The sequence below is a fragment of the Ictalurus punctatus genome, chromosome 29 (assembly GCF_001660625.3).
Source record: "Ictalurus punctatus breed USDA103 chromosome 29, Coco_2.0, whole genome shotgun sequence".
Classification (NCBI taxonomy): domain Eukaryota; kingdom Metazoa; phylum Chordata; class Actinopteri; order Siluriformes; family Ictaluridae; genus Ictalurus; species Ictalurus punctatus.
The window spans coordinates 14,209,117-14,226,935 of record NC_030444.2 but is presented as its reverse complement, the minus strand read 5'-3'; the positions used below and the strand labels follow the sequence as shown (position 1 = coordinate 14,226,935).

The 17,819-nt window shown below is 39.9% G+C and overlaps 1 protein-coding gene across 19 annotated transcripts in view; it reads left to right on the top strand.

The window, feature by feature from the left end:
* The window catches only part of LOC108260491 (neurexin-1a), a 284,791-nt gene that overhangs the window by 206,735 nt on the left and 60,237 nt on the right, over positions 1-17,819 (top strand). For all 19 annotated transcript variants that reach the window (XM_053677458.1, XM_053677457.1, XM_053677447.1 and 16 more), the window contains one exon: positions 10,259-10,430. In XM_053677458.1, coding sequence (XP_053533433.1) covers positions 10,259-10,430 — 172 coding nt within the window. The remainder of the gene's footprint in view (positions 1-10,258; positions 10,431-17,819) is intronic.

Genomic DNA, 17,819 nt, shown 5'->3' with positions numbered 1-17,819 from the left:
GGGGAGAACATGCCAAACTCCACACAAGCAATAACCCAAGGTCATTATTGAACCAGGGCTCCTGGAAGTGTGTGTGTACAACAGACAACAGCTTTTTTTTCCAGTTTAGACATGGCCAATTCACTATTTCCTCATTATCTTAACTTTTAGTAGGACAGCTACCAATGATGAGGTTGTTTGACTTGGCAAACCAACAAATAGCAAGGAAATATTTTTTCTATTTAAAATGAAAGGATAATGCGGAGACAGGACCAGAACAAAAACAAAGGCGCACAGAAAAACAAGGCATACATGGGGAATTCTAGACCTCAGGACTAATTTTTTTTTAACACTCTGTCATCCATGTTGATTTCGCTCACTCGGCGTCCCAGTTGTGACCTGATTGATTGGGAGGTAAAGCGATACTTGATGTCCTTTGTTGTTGTTGTTGTTGTTTTTTTAAAGAGTTCTGCTTGCCTTACTCCCGCTTCCCATAGGATTACATGTAAAACCTAACCCATTGTTGAAAAAAAAAAGGGTTCCATCAATTGGTCACTCATAAAATTTCCATGCACAGCAGAAGGTGTTGTATTCAAAAAGGATTCCTAGTTGAACCCCTTTAGAAAGCTAGAACCACTACAAAGACGCTTCGAGTGTAGCTCTGCCTGCCCTACATCAACAGCAGGACCTCTGTGATAGTCTGAGATCCCATTAATTCACAGAGGGCAAAGGAAACAAGGCCACAAGCAATTATGCTATCTTGGACTTCCAAGAGACTTCCAAGCCATGCTTGATTGCTGTGGTATTTTCAGGATTCGAGCTTGTGAGCTCTGAGCAATAGGCTGAAACCTTAGGTATCCGAGCCACATAGATCACTAGCTAATAAGCAGGGCTCTGTGGGAACATTTCTCACTTTTGCACTCAGGAAGTAGTAGAAGCTGAATATGGATGTAAATACATTTAGTGATCTGCTAGCATATGAATGATGGTGCTCATTATCACATCTGTAGACATAATGGCAACATTTTCTAAAAATATATATATATATATATATATATATCCAATGAGGATCATTTACTCTCAATCACTTTGTAATGGGTCTTGATTCCAGTCATTTTGAGTACCTCCTGGATTCGGAACCATTTTTCTTGGAAGTGAGTGGAATGAGTCCAACTGGGAGACAAACGGCTAAACGGTCTGGCCGACAGCGCCGACTCCCACCTGGATAAACATCTGTCTTTATTTAACCCGATATAAACGTAATCAACCGACAAATATGAAACCGTTTTATACGATTCGAGTCGTTTGATCCGTGATACTTGGGTTAAAATTAAGGTTACGGTTAATGTTTATGGCTTGGACTTTTTGTTCACGTTCAATCTGTTGATCTTTTGTGCTTGTTCGAGTTTGTAAAATCAAAATTTCAGGCCGGGTTTATGTCTTAGACCATTTTAACAATTTGCAAAAATTATTATAACGATACATAGATCGAGGGGCTCATCATAAGGTGGACACAGCAAGGTACAAGTGCACCAAATTGAAATTGATATATATGTATATATAATATATCGTACCATTTAATATACAATGGGGGGGGAGGGGGGTAAACTGGCTGTACTTGAGTGACTCCCTCCAGTTTATCCAATTACATGCATCCTGTGGACTACGTAGACAAAGGATTCTCTTAAGACCTGAGACTAGCTACAAGGCTGGAGATGTAAAGTCAACAATGGAAACAGACACTCTGTCGAGCTGTTATAGGAAAAAAATTAACTACAGGGTGTTGTTATGAAGTGGAATGAACATTTATTATGAGGACGTTAGTATAAACCTGACATTAGCCTTGTAGCCAGACCTACTCTCATAGTCGGGGTTATCTTTAGACTGGACTTAATCCGCGGTCGTTTCTTTAAGGGTTATCACAGCAGGAGCCAGCACTCGGTGTTCAGCTTCTTTTTTCCGCAAGTGTTTGCCGAGGCTCTTCAAAATGAGAGCACTCTTTATTAATATTGACCTTCTCCAGAGTGGAGTGGAGAAGCTTCCTCATTAGGGTGACTTCACTCTACAACCATCATACGGGAGCTTACAAGCAAGGTAGCAGGTTAGACCTGTGTCTTACAAGGAGGCTAAAAAAGAAGTGCATTAAATTCCAAACGGTTGCTTGCTAGAGGTCTAGCCATTCATCCCAGGCACGTTTTGCTTGAGTTATGCTTTCTATAATGCAGTGTCTAGTGCGAATGAGTTTACGGTGAAGGATAGACCTCCGTTGACCTGAGATAAGGATCGTACTGTTCCTGTATTCTACATCACTGGTACCATCACAGGCACCTCGTCCTCTTATCAGCTGTTACCCAGAAGACCGAGAAATGTTCCCCAGACCACAGGGAGTTATATTTCCAGCAGGAAAAAAAACAACACCTACACTTTTAATACTGGGTTTATTCAGAGGAGGAAGACTTGACGATATTTTTTCGGGGGGAAGTTGACAGTTTTAGAGTCTTACTCTTTATCACTCAGGACATCTCGTGTTTCTTCTGCATTTCCCCCATTGCTTTCTTTAATCCCTCCCCATCCTCCTCTCTCTCTTTCTCTTGCTCTTTCTTCCTCTCCATCTCTACTGGCTTGATGATTTATTGACTAGAGGTATTTGATGAAGCTCTGCAGCAGAATGCCACTTGAGAGACTCTCCAAGTGGTAGAAACAATTTCAGGCCAACTTTATAGAGAATTAGGCGCTTCGGCTGGCGGACTTGATTTCTGCGAGCACAATGGTATTCCTCTGACATTTAAAAGCGATGGGAAAATAGGAAGAAGATGAGGGGGAAAAGAGGACGAGTCAACTATTTAACCATCCCTTCTTCATTTTGCGCAACCGTTCTGGTTCTATTAAAATAGTAGTCGTTATCGCTGCTGTTTAACATGTGTAAATATGTTGCTGAGATTTTTTTTTTTTATTCATATGTGGTCATGCTAATGGTGGGGTTAGACCATTTAGAGAAACAAAGTGTGTGTGTGTGTGTGTGTGAGAGAGAGAGAGAGAGAATGTAAGCGAGAGAGAAAATTGGTATGCTCATCTGCATGCTTATTTTCTCCCCCCTAATAATTCCATTACCTCTCTAATTTCATTAATGGGGTTTTAAAAAAGCGGAGGATGTCAGGGGTAATTAAAAGATAAGGTAAAGCACTAAAGGCACTAATTCCCTCTTCTATCAGAGCCAGCAGCAGAAACACGGCTCTATACAGAACCAGTTACTCTGTGTTCTTTATCATAACATAATACCATAATGCGCACGGTCACATCAGTGTTAACGCCACAGGAGCGTGCCGTATACAGTGTACAGGCAAAGGAAAATGTAAACAGGGTCACGCTTTTGTTGTTAGTGTCTTGTCAGTGTTTAACTGGCTCATTACTTTAGGCTAAGTGAAGGAAGTGATGTCATGACATGAGTATTCCTTAAAATAAATAACTATTGGTAACTTCCTGTTTCCGTACTCTTCACTTTTTATATAGAAAAGATGACAGGATGGATACATTCATGGTTAGATGTTTGGATGGATGGACAGATGTATTCATGGATAGATAAAAGAATGGATGGGTGGATGGATGAGTGGATGGATGGATGAGTGGATGGACAGATGTATTCATTGTTAGATAAAAGAATGGATGGGTGGATGGATGGATGGATGGATGGATGGATGGGTGGATGGATGAGTGGATGGATGGATGAGTGGATGGACAGATGTATTCATTGTTAGATAAAAGAATGGATTGGTGGATGGATGGATGAGTGGATGGATGGATGGATGGATGAGTGGATGGATGGATGAGTGGATGGACAGATGTATTCATTGTTAGATAAAAGAATGGATGGGTGGATGGATAGATGGGTGGATGGATGGATGAGTGGATGGATGGATGGATGGATGGATGAGTGAATGGATGGATGAGTGGATGGACAGATGTATTCATTGTTAGATAAAAGAATGGATTGGTGGATGGATGGTTGGATGGACGGATGTGTTCATGGTTAGCTAAAAGAATGGATGGGTGGAGGATAGATGGGTGGATGGATGGATGAGTGGATGGACAGGTGTATTCATTGTTAGATAAATGAATGGATTGGTGGATGGATGGTTGGATGGACGGATGTGTTCATGGTTACATAAAAGAATGGATGGGTGGACGGATGGATGGATGGATGGATGGATGGATGGATAGATGGATGTATACATAGTTAGATAAAAGAATGGATGGATGGACGGATGTGTTCATGGGTAGCTAAAAGAATGGATGAGTGGAGGATGGATGGATGTATTCATAGTTAGCTAAAAGAATGGATGAGTGGATGGATGGATGGATGGATGAATCCACTGTTAGATAAACGGATGGATGGATATGTGAATAGTTAGACAGAGGGACAACTGCACACATGGATGGAGTATATGGACAGCAGGATAGATGGATGGAAGGACGGATCTCTAATACAAAAAAATCAATTGTAAGTCATATCCGTGCAGAATGATGCAATGTTGTGAAATCTAATCTGATATAAAATAAAAGAAAGAAATCGCTGCTCGTTTTCCACAGATGATCTACTTGGTAGCTGAAACTCAAACTTTCCGGCTGCATTCTGCTGAAGCAGGAACAAACTCAGAGCAGCGGCAAATTTTCACAGTATGAAACAAGTCTTGGAGGAATTCAAACAGCAGCGGGTCAGCACAAACCTGCTCGGCTCCAGCGCCGTGCCATATTTCTGCACGACAGTTGACCCAGAAGAGCTTCTTGCTTGCAGGTTAAGAGCAGGAATAAAAGTGTCTTCCTTTCATGAGAAATCTGCAGCCGCGTTTGAAAAGCGGCTCCGTCCTCCTGATGTGTACCGGGGGTGACACGGCACGCTGCCTAGCCGCCGTGATTATGAAACATAAAATATGACAGGTGCACAATGCACATCCACACGCATGACGCATGAACAAATGGAATATTAGTCTAGTAGCTTCCCTTCTGCAGCGGCCTTGTAGAACCGCAGCCTGAGTCAAAGGCCGTGTTTTGAATTTCTTTTTTTCCCTCCTCTGCGATTTAGTCTTTGGTACAGTTCAAAAAGAGAGTAATGAGAAGCGTTTCTCGCTGAATTCGGCGGAGCGTGTTTGTGTTTGTGTGCACTCGTCACGTCTGAGAGCGAATCAATATTCAAAGAGCTCTATGTGCATGCTGCATCAAAAAGCTGAGAACGTAGCTCGAGGGGAGACGCTGACAGACTTCATGCGTCTGATGAGCGCCAGAAGAAGAGCGCCGTGTTCTCAGATTCCGACTTTTTCTACTCCACGGACTCTTTCCCCAGGCTAATATCTGCTGTCATGTCTATGCATGTTGTCATAGAGTCATATCATGGATTACGACGAGCTGCGTTGTGCCGTCCATGATACGACTGTAAATACGATTTCATGAATTTATTTGATACTCAAGGCACTTCCACTGACGTTTCAAAATGTTTATAATTCCCTTATTGTGATTCGAAGAAAACGGTGTTCTATAATGTCCAGACACCTGTCATAAAGTCATCTACGTAGTGAATCTGTGTTTTGCGTTTTAAGGTTGTCTGTGAGTCAAATTTGATCCCAAATCAAATTGAATCAAATCAAATTCCCAAATCTGCCAACTAACATTTCCATGATATTCCCACTGCTGCAGCAGGGATTTACTTACAGAATAGGTTCTTTCAAATAAACTGGTTCATTCTTTTAGAATCAAGACTTTGAATAAGTGGTCCTGTGAATTATTCTACTTTGATGATATATAGACGATGGATGGATGGATGGATGGATTTATGGATGGATGGATGGATGGATGGATGGATTTATGGATGGATGGATGGATGGATGGATGAATGCACCAGTAGATAGAGGGACATTTGCATGCATAAATGGGCCGATGGATGGATGGATCGGTAGATACAGGCATAGTTGCATGTCTAAATGGATGGATGCATGGATGGATGGATAAAGGCATGCATGCATTATAGGATGGATGGATGGACAGGTAGATAGAGGGACATTTGCATGCATGCATGCATGGATGGATGGATAGGTAGATATGGGCATATTTGCATGTGTAGCTGGATGGAATGGGTTGGTGGATGATTGTGTGCATAAATGGATGGATGGATGGATGGATAATTATATACAGGCATATTTGCATGTGTACATGAATGGATGGATGGATGGAAGGATGGAAGAATGAAGTCTGTAAAGCATGCATGCGTTATAGACGGAGGATAGATGGATGGATGGAATGGGTAGGTGGACGATTGTGTGCATAAATGGATGGATGGATCGATCGTTAGATCCAGGCATATTTGCATGTGTAGATGGAGGGATGGAAGGATGGATGGATGGATGGATGGATGAAGTCTGTAAGGCATGCATGCATTATAGACAGAGGATAGATGGATGGATGGATGGATGGATGGATGGATGGATGGATGGATTGGGGAGGTTCCATCCATCCCTGGGTAGATTGTATGCATAAACGGATGGATGGATGGCTGAGTAACATTTTTGTGTAAGAGTGTGGAGTCTGATTTTCAGCTTGATGTGTTTTTATCAGAAACACAAGGTGTTGTAGCGCAAATAATCACACCCTCCTCATCCTCTTCTCCTCTTTTGTTTCACTGAGATTCCCTCCTCAACCTCCTGACTGTCGGGATCTGAATGGGGAGCTCGCAGATCGGCTTCACCAGTTCATTAAACCTCATTTCACCTTGATGAGTTGTAACTCCCGACTGACAGCACAGAAACACTGCAAGGAGCTGGACTGAGTGCAGAATAGATTTATCTGCCTGTACCTACGTTTCCAGCTGAACGTTCCGGAAACTAAACGACGTTCTGAAAAGTCAGTAAACCGCTTCACATCAACCTCTTACGAGAAGTCTTTTAGAGATGGTGATGAAACTGGGAAAATGGCTTGATGACAAAATAACTGTCATATCGCATTTCCCTTATTGGTAACACAAACGTTAATGGGTCGGTTCTTTGGGGGAACCTCTAGAACCCTACAACATATTGTTTCGCTCTCAGAGTAGATTTTTCCATAACAATCTTTATGAATTCATCCGAAATCAGATCGAGGTCCGGGCCAACCGACGACGACCTGTCACTTTAGCAAGTTTTCCGTCGAGCTGCTCTCAAGGAAAATGTTCAAAGTTCTTATGTTACATGGCCCTGTCTCAGAATCATCTAGAACCTTAAAATCCTTTTCATACAGGAAGTTAAGGACACTCAACTTTGCAAAGAACCCTTGAGGGACCTCTTCCATGTTCCAGCATGTTCGCAGTTTTCCGATGAAACCCAGTTTCGGGGTTGAACGCGAACGCTGATGGAGAACAAACAGAACCACGACGTAAGCTTTTTACACAGGCGACCGATGTCAAAACAAGCAACGGGTACATCTGCTAATCTAATTACAGCTGCGTCTTTTGCTGATGAAAGCAAACCCACCGTGGAGATCTTTAGTGGCTATAACATTCTCAGTGTGGAGAGCATTGTAGGCTACTACTGATATAAAAACCAAACATTTCCTGGTTGTTGGTTTTTTTTTTTGGTATTTTCTTTTCTCATTTGTAAAGTGAATGATCACCACCCCACGTGTCTGACAGTCCTTGGGAAATCGTGTCCCGTCAAGCCGCTACCCCCTGCTGTGTACGAGTCCTTGAGAACGACGGCGGAACGTCAAGATGCATACACGCTACAGACATTAGCTCGGCCCGACAAACACACACCACATGCTAATGCGGTAATTGCGCGTTATTCGGCTCCCGCTGACTCGACTTGTCCTGCGCCGGCACTTTTGGGATAAAGAAATCGTATAAATATGTACATGGTGACGTGAGGCAGCTGTCGTCTCGGTAGGCCGGGATGGACGTGGAGAGCGGGGACGGAAACACAGGAGTCGCTCTGCAGAGCTGCGAGCGTTACTAGCAAGCGCTAATGCAGCTTCACCACTCCGTTCACGTCCTCCGGGATCACCTCTGTATCGTCCTCTCATCGTGTCAGATCGCGTCATATACACCATAAACGTATGTCGACGTAAGCTCAGTTAATTAACAGTGTTTAGGAAGAATCTGTGCCATAAATGCTTTGCTCCTCCTCCTCCCCTCCCCTCCCCCCTTCACATAGTGATGTATTTATTTTTTTTCTCCACCACTGCTGCTACAGTTGTAAATCAGACGACGCGGTCGGGTCTGCGGTACAGCCTGAGCCGTGAGGCAAATTTCAAAACACAGATGGCCGCTCTGTCTGGCAGAAGGGTGAAAGGCTTGGGAGGAAATACAACAAAAGCGTCTATTTGTGTCTCTTTCAGTGCAAAAGAGGAACAATAGAACGACGAGTTCACGTTTTCTGGGATGTTTCGCACATACAGTGAGGTGAAATGAGCACCACTGGTAGCACTCTCCGTCACGCCGCTTTCTCTCTTTCGCATCCAGTACGACAGGGATAACGACCGTCCCCATGCTGTTTGCTAATTAGTATTGATGACTCTCTTTATATTGACCCGAAATTCAGTCGCGGCTGCATTACAGTTTGGTCAACACATGCACACGGGCTCTAATCCAATTAGCACGCAGCATCCCTGTGTTTTATAAACACAATTACAGATGTCCCAGTGCTCCTCGGTCTACGCCGCGACTCCAGATTGACTTTAATGGACGCACAGAACCTCAAATGAAAGCCAGTGTTTGCTTACGTGCGGTCACGGCGGACCCGGGAATCAGATTACGCTCGACATGTTCCCCCCGATCGTACCGCGTTTATCCGGTTTATATCAATTTTTTACAAATCTGACGTGATGTTTATTCCCGGTTTAGTGGCCCGTCGTCGTTCTTTTTATCCGCAATAAGGTTCAGGAAGTACAGAGACGGAGAAGGCGTGTAAGTAAGCCTGTTCACGCAGTTAATCCAACATTCCGCTTCATTTGATCGCAATCTGGAAAGTATCACGCGGCAAAACGATCGGCACGTGCAGTGCCGTCTGGTAACAGGATGGTGTCCGGATCAGGAATAATCCTCAAGAATAACTGTCAAAGCAACATTCCTCAAGATTAGAAAACAAATCAGATGTTCAGTGTCTGTTGTGTCGGGTTGCGATGAACCGGGAAGTCGTCCAGGACGTATTACTGGCTCAAATAATCCCAAAAAAAATCCAGTTTTAATCGATGATGTGGTGAAAGGGTAATGAATTAAAATGTATTAGATAGATAGATAGATAGATAGATAGATAGAGAATAAAGGAGGTAAAAATACATTTTTATCTGTTTCTCGCCAAGAAGAATGTAAATATAACGAGGGGAAAACTAATACGAACAACAGCATTATTATTATTGTTGTTGTTGTTGTTGTTGTTGGTGGTGGTGTGTTGTTTTTATTGGTAGTGAAGTTGTTTGTTTGTTTGTATAGCACTTTTCATTTTGATTCCAAATGCAGGTGCTTTACGCAATTATAACATTATTACAAAAAACATACAAACAAAAAACTATAACAGTACAAACAAGGGTAAAACAAGTCAAAATACAACTTTAAAAATAATAACAATAATAACAACATAATAATAGTAATAATAACAACAGTAATAATAATAATAGCAAAATAATAACAGTAAAAATAACCAACAACAACAATAATAATAATAATAAAAACAAAATCATAATAGTAATAATAATAATAATAATTAATAATAACAATAATAATGTTGATTATGATTATTATTATTGCTATTATTATTGTTGTTGTCGTTATTATTTTTTTAATTGTTATTATTATACCTAATTAAATATGTAATGTATTTTATTTGCTATATGTTGTGATTTTTTATGTTATGTTTATAGTGATATATAATATTATTATATTATATAATATATATATATATATATATATATATATATATATATATATATATATATATATATATATATATATATATATTTGTATATGTATAAAAAAAATTGCGTGTGTGTGTGTTACCTTATAGTTTATACATATGAAGATAACAGTAAGCCGAATATACTTTATTTGCATATATTACTGCTTTTTGTCTACACACCTCACACGAGTCGAATCATATTTGATTAAGGACTGAGACCCTGAACCCGAAGCTCGGCCGCAGCGATGCTAATCGTCAATCCCGTTAGCTGATTCTGTCACCGTAAGAACTGCAATGTTCAGTGGCTTCTCTCGCTTCTCTTCTTCACTCGTCACAGCGTCTTCCTTCGCTTTCTCGTCTGTCTGCAGGAAAAGGGCCATGTGGCGGTGATCTTCAACGTGGGCACGGACGACATCAACATCGAGGAGAAGTCCAAGTCCGTGAACGACGGCAAGTACCACGTGGTGAAGTTCACCAGGAGCGGGGGTAATGCAACGCTGCAGGTGGATGACCTGCCAGTCATTGAGCGCTACCCCACAGGTACGAACCCCGAACATACCTTTCCTTCCACTCTGCAGATCTTCAGCACTCAGAGATGTAAAGCTGCCTTTAGGATGCTGGGAGGTTTCTGTCAGTGTTTGCTGCATTGTGTTTTCTTTTCTTTTCCTTTTTTCTTTTCTTTTCATGCTGATGTTATATAACCTTATAACCATATAATATTTGTCTGTAGGGCCAGATTCTGATTTGGGGGTGGTGAGTAGGGGTGTGGGGGTGCATTAGCTGCTTACCAAGACCGTCCAACATCGACAGCACGGCACTCTCGGCTACTTCACACTAATGTGGCAGATCTGGTGCCCGTTTTTTCGCCGCTCGTTCAGGTGTTTTCACTTCATAGTGTAAAGTTTCCAAGCCTGCCAGGCTGTATTCACTTCACACACATTAGCGAACACACACCTGCAGTGCGCACACAGGTGGGCAGTTTTATAAATATGAAAAACAAACAAAAAAAGGTCAGATGTACCTCATGGAACAAACAGGAATTTGACAATTCGAGTGGAAAAAAAAAAACAAACCCCATGTGGTGCCGGGTGCATAAATACGCCGAGCTTAACGGCGTGTTCCGCTGCTTTTGGCAACAAATACCTGTCTGTCGAACATAGAACAGTTCGCATAGAGTGAATACACGTAAATAATAACAAATAAATAAAAACAACGAATGAGGAATATACGGTTTTACAGAACAATAATGTAAATTAGCTTAACGTACTGTACAGTAACCTCTAACTGCAATATAAAGTTGATTATTTCCCTATAACAGCATGTCCCGACGTCTTTTATTCGGGTTATTTCCTCAATTTGTTGACGATTACCATTTTTCATTCATTAAAGGACAACACATCGTACTTATTATCTGTTTATAGATACGTTTCGTGTTGTGAGACGTCCGCGAAACAAGTTAGTTCCTGTCTCACTTTAAGTTATAAGCATCGACTTATTTATTTATTTATTTATTTATTTATTTATTTATTTATTTATTTATTTCGGTTAATGAGAAAAACCAGTCAACGAATTATCATACCGCGGCCACGGTTAAACTGAGATGTCACATGTTGTAAATATTTAAGTTGGAATACTGGTCACTTTGTCCGTTTTCTGGTTCCTTATGTGCGTTCCGATTGGCCGGGAGTTTAAATCGTGACGTCGATCGGTGCTTTCCTGTAAATAAAAATTCAATAAATAAATTCTGAAGCTCTAATGAGAGACAGGGGAAAAAAAAAAAAAACAACCAGCAAACAGCAGCACTTTTTAAAAGAGTGCAAATTACGTGTTAAATATGAGCGGGATTTGGAGGGGGGGAGAAAAAAATGTTAACGCAGCCTTCCATTAAAAATCTGTTTAATAGATCCCTTAGTGCACCATTTAAAAATCAATCTAACTGTGAAAATAAATCCACACAAGCAGATGTACCATCACTCCGACACGCTTTATTCGTCTCATTTGTGCCACGTCCCAGACTGTAGGCCAGATTCCAGGCCAAATACGGCTGAGTTTAGACAAATGACGCCAAAAGCGACTCAGTGTTTTACAGCATTTGTAGCCCGAACCAAAAATTGTCCATCTTCAGCCGACCGCTTCTAATGATTTGGGGCAAAAGTGGCCAGACTGTACGTTCTGCTCCAGATACGGTGGTAAAAAAAGCGAGTTTGGCAGACGGATTTGGATGAGTTAATTGCCGTATTTTCCACGGCTCTGTGTGAGCCAGTGAAAATATGAAGTGTGGGCCGGTGCTGAGCCATCACTCATTCTCTATCCCGGGTATAATTACCCTCTTTTCATCCAAGTCTTTTCATCCTGTTTCAGGAGAATAATCAACAGAATTATAACCTGCCCTGTGATTAATATCATTCAAACAATGAAGGACGTGGTGAAATCCCATCAGACTCTGCATAAAAACACTGTTGTTTGTTGCTAGCATAAGACCCCGTAGCTCTATTTCTCCCGCGATGCTAAGCAGAACATTTACGCAACGAGTGGACCATCGGAAGGAGTCCGAAACAATAGAATCCAAAATCTTAAAAGCTTGTTGGTTACGAAATCCGTCCGTCAAATCGACTCAAATATCGACATCCGACACCCGAACAGTGCTGAAAGATCAGCCGAATAAAGAATCCGCTTTGTTCGGAAGACATTAAAACAAAGAAAACTACTTTTAAACAATTGAAATGTCTAGCTGTGCAATCGTTCTGTGCAGTTTTTTTTTTGTTGTTTTTTTTTAAATAATTGAATTGTTATGCTAGGACCGTATACACATTTTTTCATTGATTTTTAGCTAGCTAGCGCTGATATCCTAGCTAGACTTGTATTTAAAAGCTTGTAGCGTCACACAAAAATGGGGAAAAACTAGCTAGTTTAGCTAATCAGGCTTAGCAAAAAAATAGAAAGAGAAATGACATTAGTTTGTTCATAAAATATTACTGAAAGAAAAAACTAAATGTAGTATATAGTATATTAAATGTATATATATATATGTATGTATATATGTAATTTTTTTTTTAACTGTTTTTACTAGCTAGCAATGATCTAGCTAGTCTCCTATCCTCAGGTTAAAATCTTGTATCTCCACATCCAATAAATATATAACTATATAAACCTTGTTATTTTAGCTAATCTCCGCCTCCTTGTTAAAATAATTGGAATTTTTTTTCCAGGTTTCTTTAATGTTACAGTAGTTTTAATCAGCTAGCATTCAAATCAAGTCACTTCACACTTGTGTCGTGTGTGCAGAAGTGTTATCCATATTTTTAGGTTAAAAACCTTAAAAATGTCAAGAAACTGTGTAGAAACCTGCTTTCACGAGCGTTGAAACTGCATTTTGATATCAGTTGCACAGTTTTTCGGGTTTTTTTTTTTTTTTTTTTTTTTTTGCACAGGAGCTTTGAAGGTATGAGGTTTTATCAAAACAGTGACAGATTTATCTCTGAACATCACATTAAATATCCATATTCTGCCATCTGTTTATAAGAAATTCAGTGTTTATACACCTGATGAAGATCTCAGACAGATTGGAAAACTGTCAGTGGCAGGTTTCCAGTCTGTAATGGAAGAAGAAAAAAATAGCATGCTGACATTTTTGATAGTGATAATTGCGTTTTCAGATGTGCTTTTAATCAGCCTGATGTTTCTGGAGGAAGATGTTCAATGTTAATAAAAGATCTTCAATTTCACCAGCAACACTGAAGACTGTTTCTTTTTGTTTGTTTGTTTTTTTTAACAGAGATTTTTTTTTTTTTCTTTAAGGAAAAACAAACACCATACTGTATAAGACCTGGGTCTTACTGGGACGTTCTTAAAATTCAAAATGGCACCCCAAGTCCGGATCTGGCCCTCACTCTGAAACGGCGATGCTTAGGTTTCTTGGTTCAGTAGTGTTTTTAACATGCAGAAAGGTTTTGACAAAAGTGGCTTTAAAGAGGTTTAAAATTTGTGCACCTGCTCTGATTGCTGCTCGGTGCTTCTCAGGCCTTAATAAGGAAAAAAGTCGATTATTGGATGGAATTTGATCTGGTTTAAGGTCGGTCTCGGCTGGATAAATGGTTTCTCAGTGACGTACTCATGAACAGAATCATCACTTACTTCCTCCTAGTATATGTGCAATAAAGGGTTGCACAAAAACACGCCACGATCCATCGTTCTAGGAGAAACGTTAATGGTTCTTCGTAGATACAGTAACAAAGCAAAGGGTTGCCAGATCAGAGAGTATGATGGAAGAACCTAAGAACCCTTAAGGAGACCTTGAGGAATTTTGCTAAGAGTGTCAATAATACTGTATTGGTTTTTTTTTTTTTTTTTTTTTTTTTTTTCTTTTGGCTTTTTGTTGAAAAATGTTCACGAATGACCTTTTTGTCCATCATAAAAAATAAAATGAAAAAAGAAAAAAAAAATCATTGACAAAATGTTATGAACAAAATCGAGAAGAAAATGTCACGAAAAAATCAATTGGACATAACGTTTGTTGGTATTTAGTGGTATGAGTGAACTTATTAACAGTATGACGTACTTTTTTTTTTTTTTTTAATCCATTTATGGTTACATTTAATATTGCGGAACGTCTACCAAACAACTTCGTGTTAGTCCTTCCATTATAGCAGCTATAAACAGCCGTTCCCTCGCCTCACAGGAACACGTTCCCATGGTGGAAAGCGTCCGGTGACAGCTTTACCTCTGACTGTTTCAAATCATTCACACTGGAGACTCCTTCCATAAATGTTATATAAACATTTCTTTACAGAAAGCTTCATCATATCGATGACCGAACGTGTTTTTTTTTTTTAATCCGTCTATACGTCAGAACGAGCGCGTTAACATAAACAGAGCTTCTGTTATAGAAAATGAATCAACACCGTCTGGCCAATCAGAATCCAGATTCCAATAGCGCTGCGGTGTAATAGTGCTATTTATAGGACCTTTTCGAAAAGGAGAGATGTTTTCGGGTTCCCCCCACACTATTTATATCTTTGCAAACGTGATTTGAAATTTTTCTTACTTGCGAGAAAATGAAAGCCGATGCTTAGTGCTATGAATTCCACTTCCCTCATATTGTCCTGAGGGTATGCAAACTTTTGCACTCGGCCGTACGGTACTCGTCTAGCTCCGTGCGGATGTGTAATGAATGGTAATGGAATAGATGGCATTTTAGATTCAATGAGCCGGAGGAAATGAGGTCCAAACGTCGAATCAGGGCTTTATGACGTATCATGTGCTTAATAACATAAGAGCGTGCTTCTTTCAAGTGAAAAATATCGGTTTGTTTTTTCTAGGTTTTTTTTTTTTTTTTTTTAACCATCAGCAGCCTGCAGACACTCAGGGAAGAAAATCAAATTTTTACAACCAGGAAAGAGGCTATTACGCACCGTAAGATTTAATCAGGGAGAAATATATGGGGGAAAAAAGAGGTGCTCTGTTCTCATTTGCAGTTTCTGTGCATCCGCTAAGTGCTGCTTTGAGAGACGCTCGGATTTCGGCCCAGGCCGTTAACCCTGAGGTCGGTCCCTCTACATTTTGGCTGCCTGTCCAACGCCTTTAATTCCCTACCTGAGGCATGGAGTCTCTCCCATGAAATGCTCTTTCGGCGTGATGAAAGTGACATGCATGGCTGAAAAGGTCAGCAAACACGATTGATGACAAAACAGAGAGACAGGAGATGGACAGCTCTCGTTCAGTGATAATGATGCGCACATTTACCAACCGTCACGCCGCGTTCCAATCACATGCCGAGGTTAGGCGGAATATATATACGATAAGTATATAAACAGGTTGAATAACTGAAGCACAGAAAGTTAAATATTGCAGTCTATTCCTTAACTATGTCCCAAATAGATTCTGTTTTCATTCATTTTTCCCCTATAGCACATCGTTGTTGAGTTTTCAGCTCTGATTGGTTGGAGAACGTGTAGTAACGTTCTATAAAAACAGATTTATATTAACATTGCAGACTCTCCAAATAAATGGATACAAAAAAAAAAAAACTGTCTAATTATTGACATGGTGACGTTTTCTGTAAGGACATGTTTATTTATGGAAGGAGTCTCCAGTGTCGGGGCTTTCTACCGTTCAGTGATTGTTCCACCACAGAAAAGTGTTCACGTCAGAGATCTCACCGTTTATGTTTGTTCATTTGTTTCCGGGGGCGGTAACATGACGTGGTGCATGTTTTTTTGGACTTACTAACTTTAAGGGAGAGAAAAAAAGACAGGCTGGTGAAAGGAAATATAGAGTAACGTGTTCGGCAGATCTTCACCGACATTACATGTAACTATAAACCGATTTTTAAAAAACGGCAGCATGTCGTTTTTCTTTAATAAATAAAAAAATATTGTAATCTGCTGTGGTTTAAGAGCAATAAAGACTGCAAATACGAAACTTCAGGGAGGTAACAGGAACTCCTGTCGTCGGTTATTTTCCTAGAACAGCCCTTGTGATTTCTAACGTTTGTAGTTGTATCTTTCGTACATAAATTGTAAACTACAGATACAGTGTTGCTACCATACCCCTTTTTCAAAATACACGGGGGGGCGCAAACTTTTACACTCCACTCTATTTGGGATATTTAGGGCTTTTTGTGAGCGATATCCAGTGAAAGGTTGGGCAGCGTTCTCATTAGTTTGACTTCAATTTGCAACCGTTCCCTTCGCCGAAAGCCCTATCTCGATTTGAATCTCAGCATGAGGGTCAAAAAGGGAGGACTTCTTAATCATCCAGACTCTCCACAGAGCCGTAAATAAACCCAGTCTGGAATCGACTAAACGCCATTTTTCCGAAAGCTGTTTAACAAATCTCGCAGTGTTTTAGCACCTCTAAAAATGGCTGCTCGTGTCGACACCTAGTACTTATGTTGTTGGTTGTTCTCTCTCCCGCAAACAAGCAATTATCACATTCAATGAAAATCAGGTAAAAGCCAGGCTAAAAGGTTTAAAAGTATTTCCTCACCATATGGTTAAAGATCCAATAAGGTGCAATTTCAATTAAACCCTCATGTGTCGAGAAACATGGAGTGTACCGCTGTTTAATTACAGGGCTGTGTGTTAGCGAACCGCTTTAACCACCAAAAAAATAAAAAAATATATCTACAAAGTGTTCCTCAGGATTTCTGATGAAGAGAGATGAAACAGAGGAAGAAGTCATGACCACTTCACGGTACTCGCTAATTTGATCGACTCATCAGATAAAGAAAGCACTGAAAACACTAATTAACTACAGTGGTTAATGTCAAGACAGTGGGAGTAAGATGGGGAGTTTGAATCTCTAATATATATATATATATATATATATATATATATATATATATATATATATATATATATATATATATATATATATATATATATGCACTTGTAATAATTATACTGAAATGTTAGTTTGGGTGTAAATCTATACACCAGGAAAAAAAAAGAGATATTTATTCACAGAGAATTTAGATATTGTAGATATCTCGCATGAATTGTTGAAATAAAAAAAATAATTATACGCTGTATTTTTGATCTATTTATATAACATATGGTTTGTAGAGCTGTCTTTTTGGAATCTAGAAACCTCCGTTTAAAAAAATAAATAAAAAAAATCTCAAAAAATATGCTTATCCTCTATAAATAAATAAATAAATAAATAAATAAATAAATAAGCAGAAATTCCAGTAAAAAAAATTCCTGATAGGACCTGGGAATTTTTATTCCCATACACACATTCACCCGGACCATTTGAACTGTTGAAAGTATCTGAATTGCAGATTGGTTAGAATTGTACTCCTTTATTTTTTGTTTGTTTCAGTGGCTCATTCTGAGATATTGGCTTTACTTCATTTGTGAGTGAGGACGGGATGAGAGATGAGGGTGCCGGACTCCTTCTTGGAGAGTAACCCTTTCATTTCGCTAG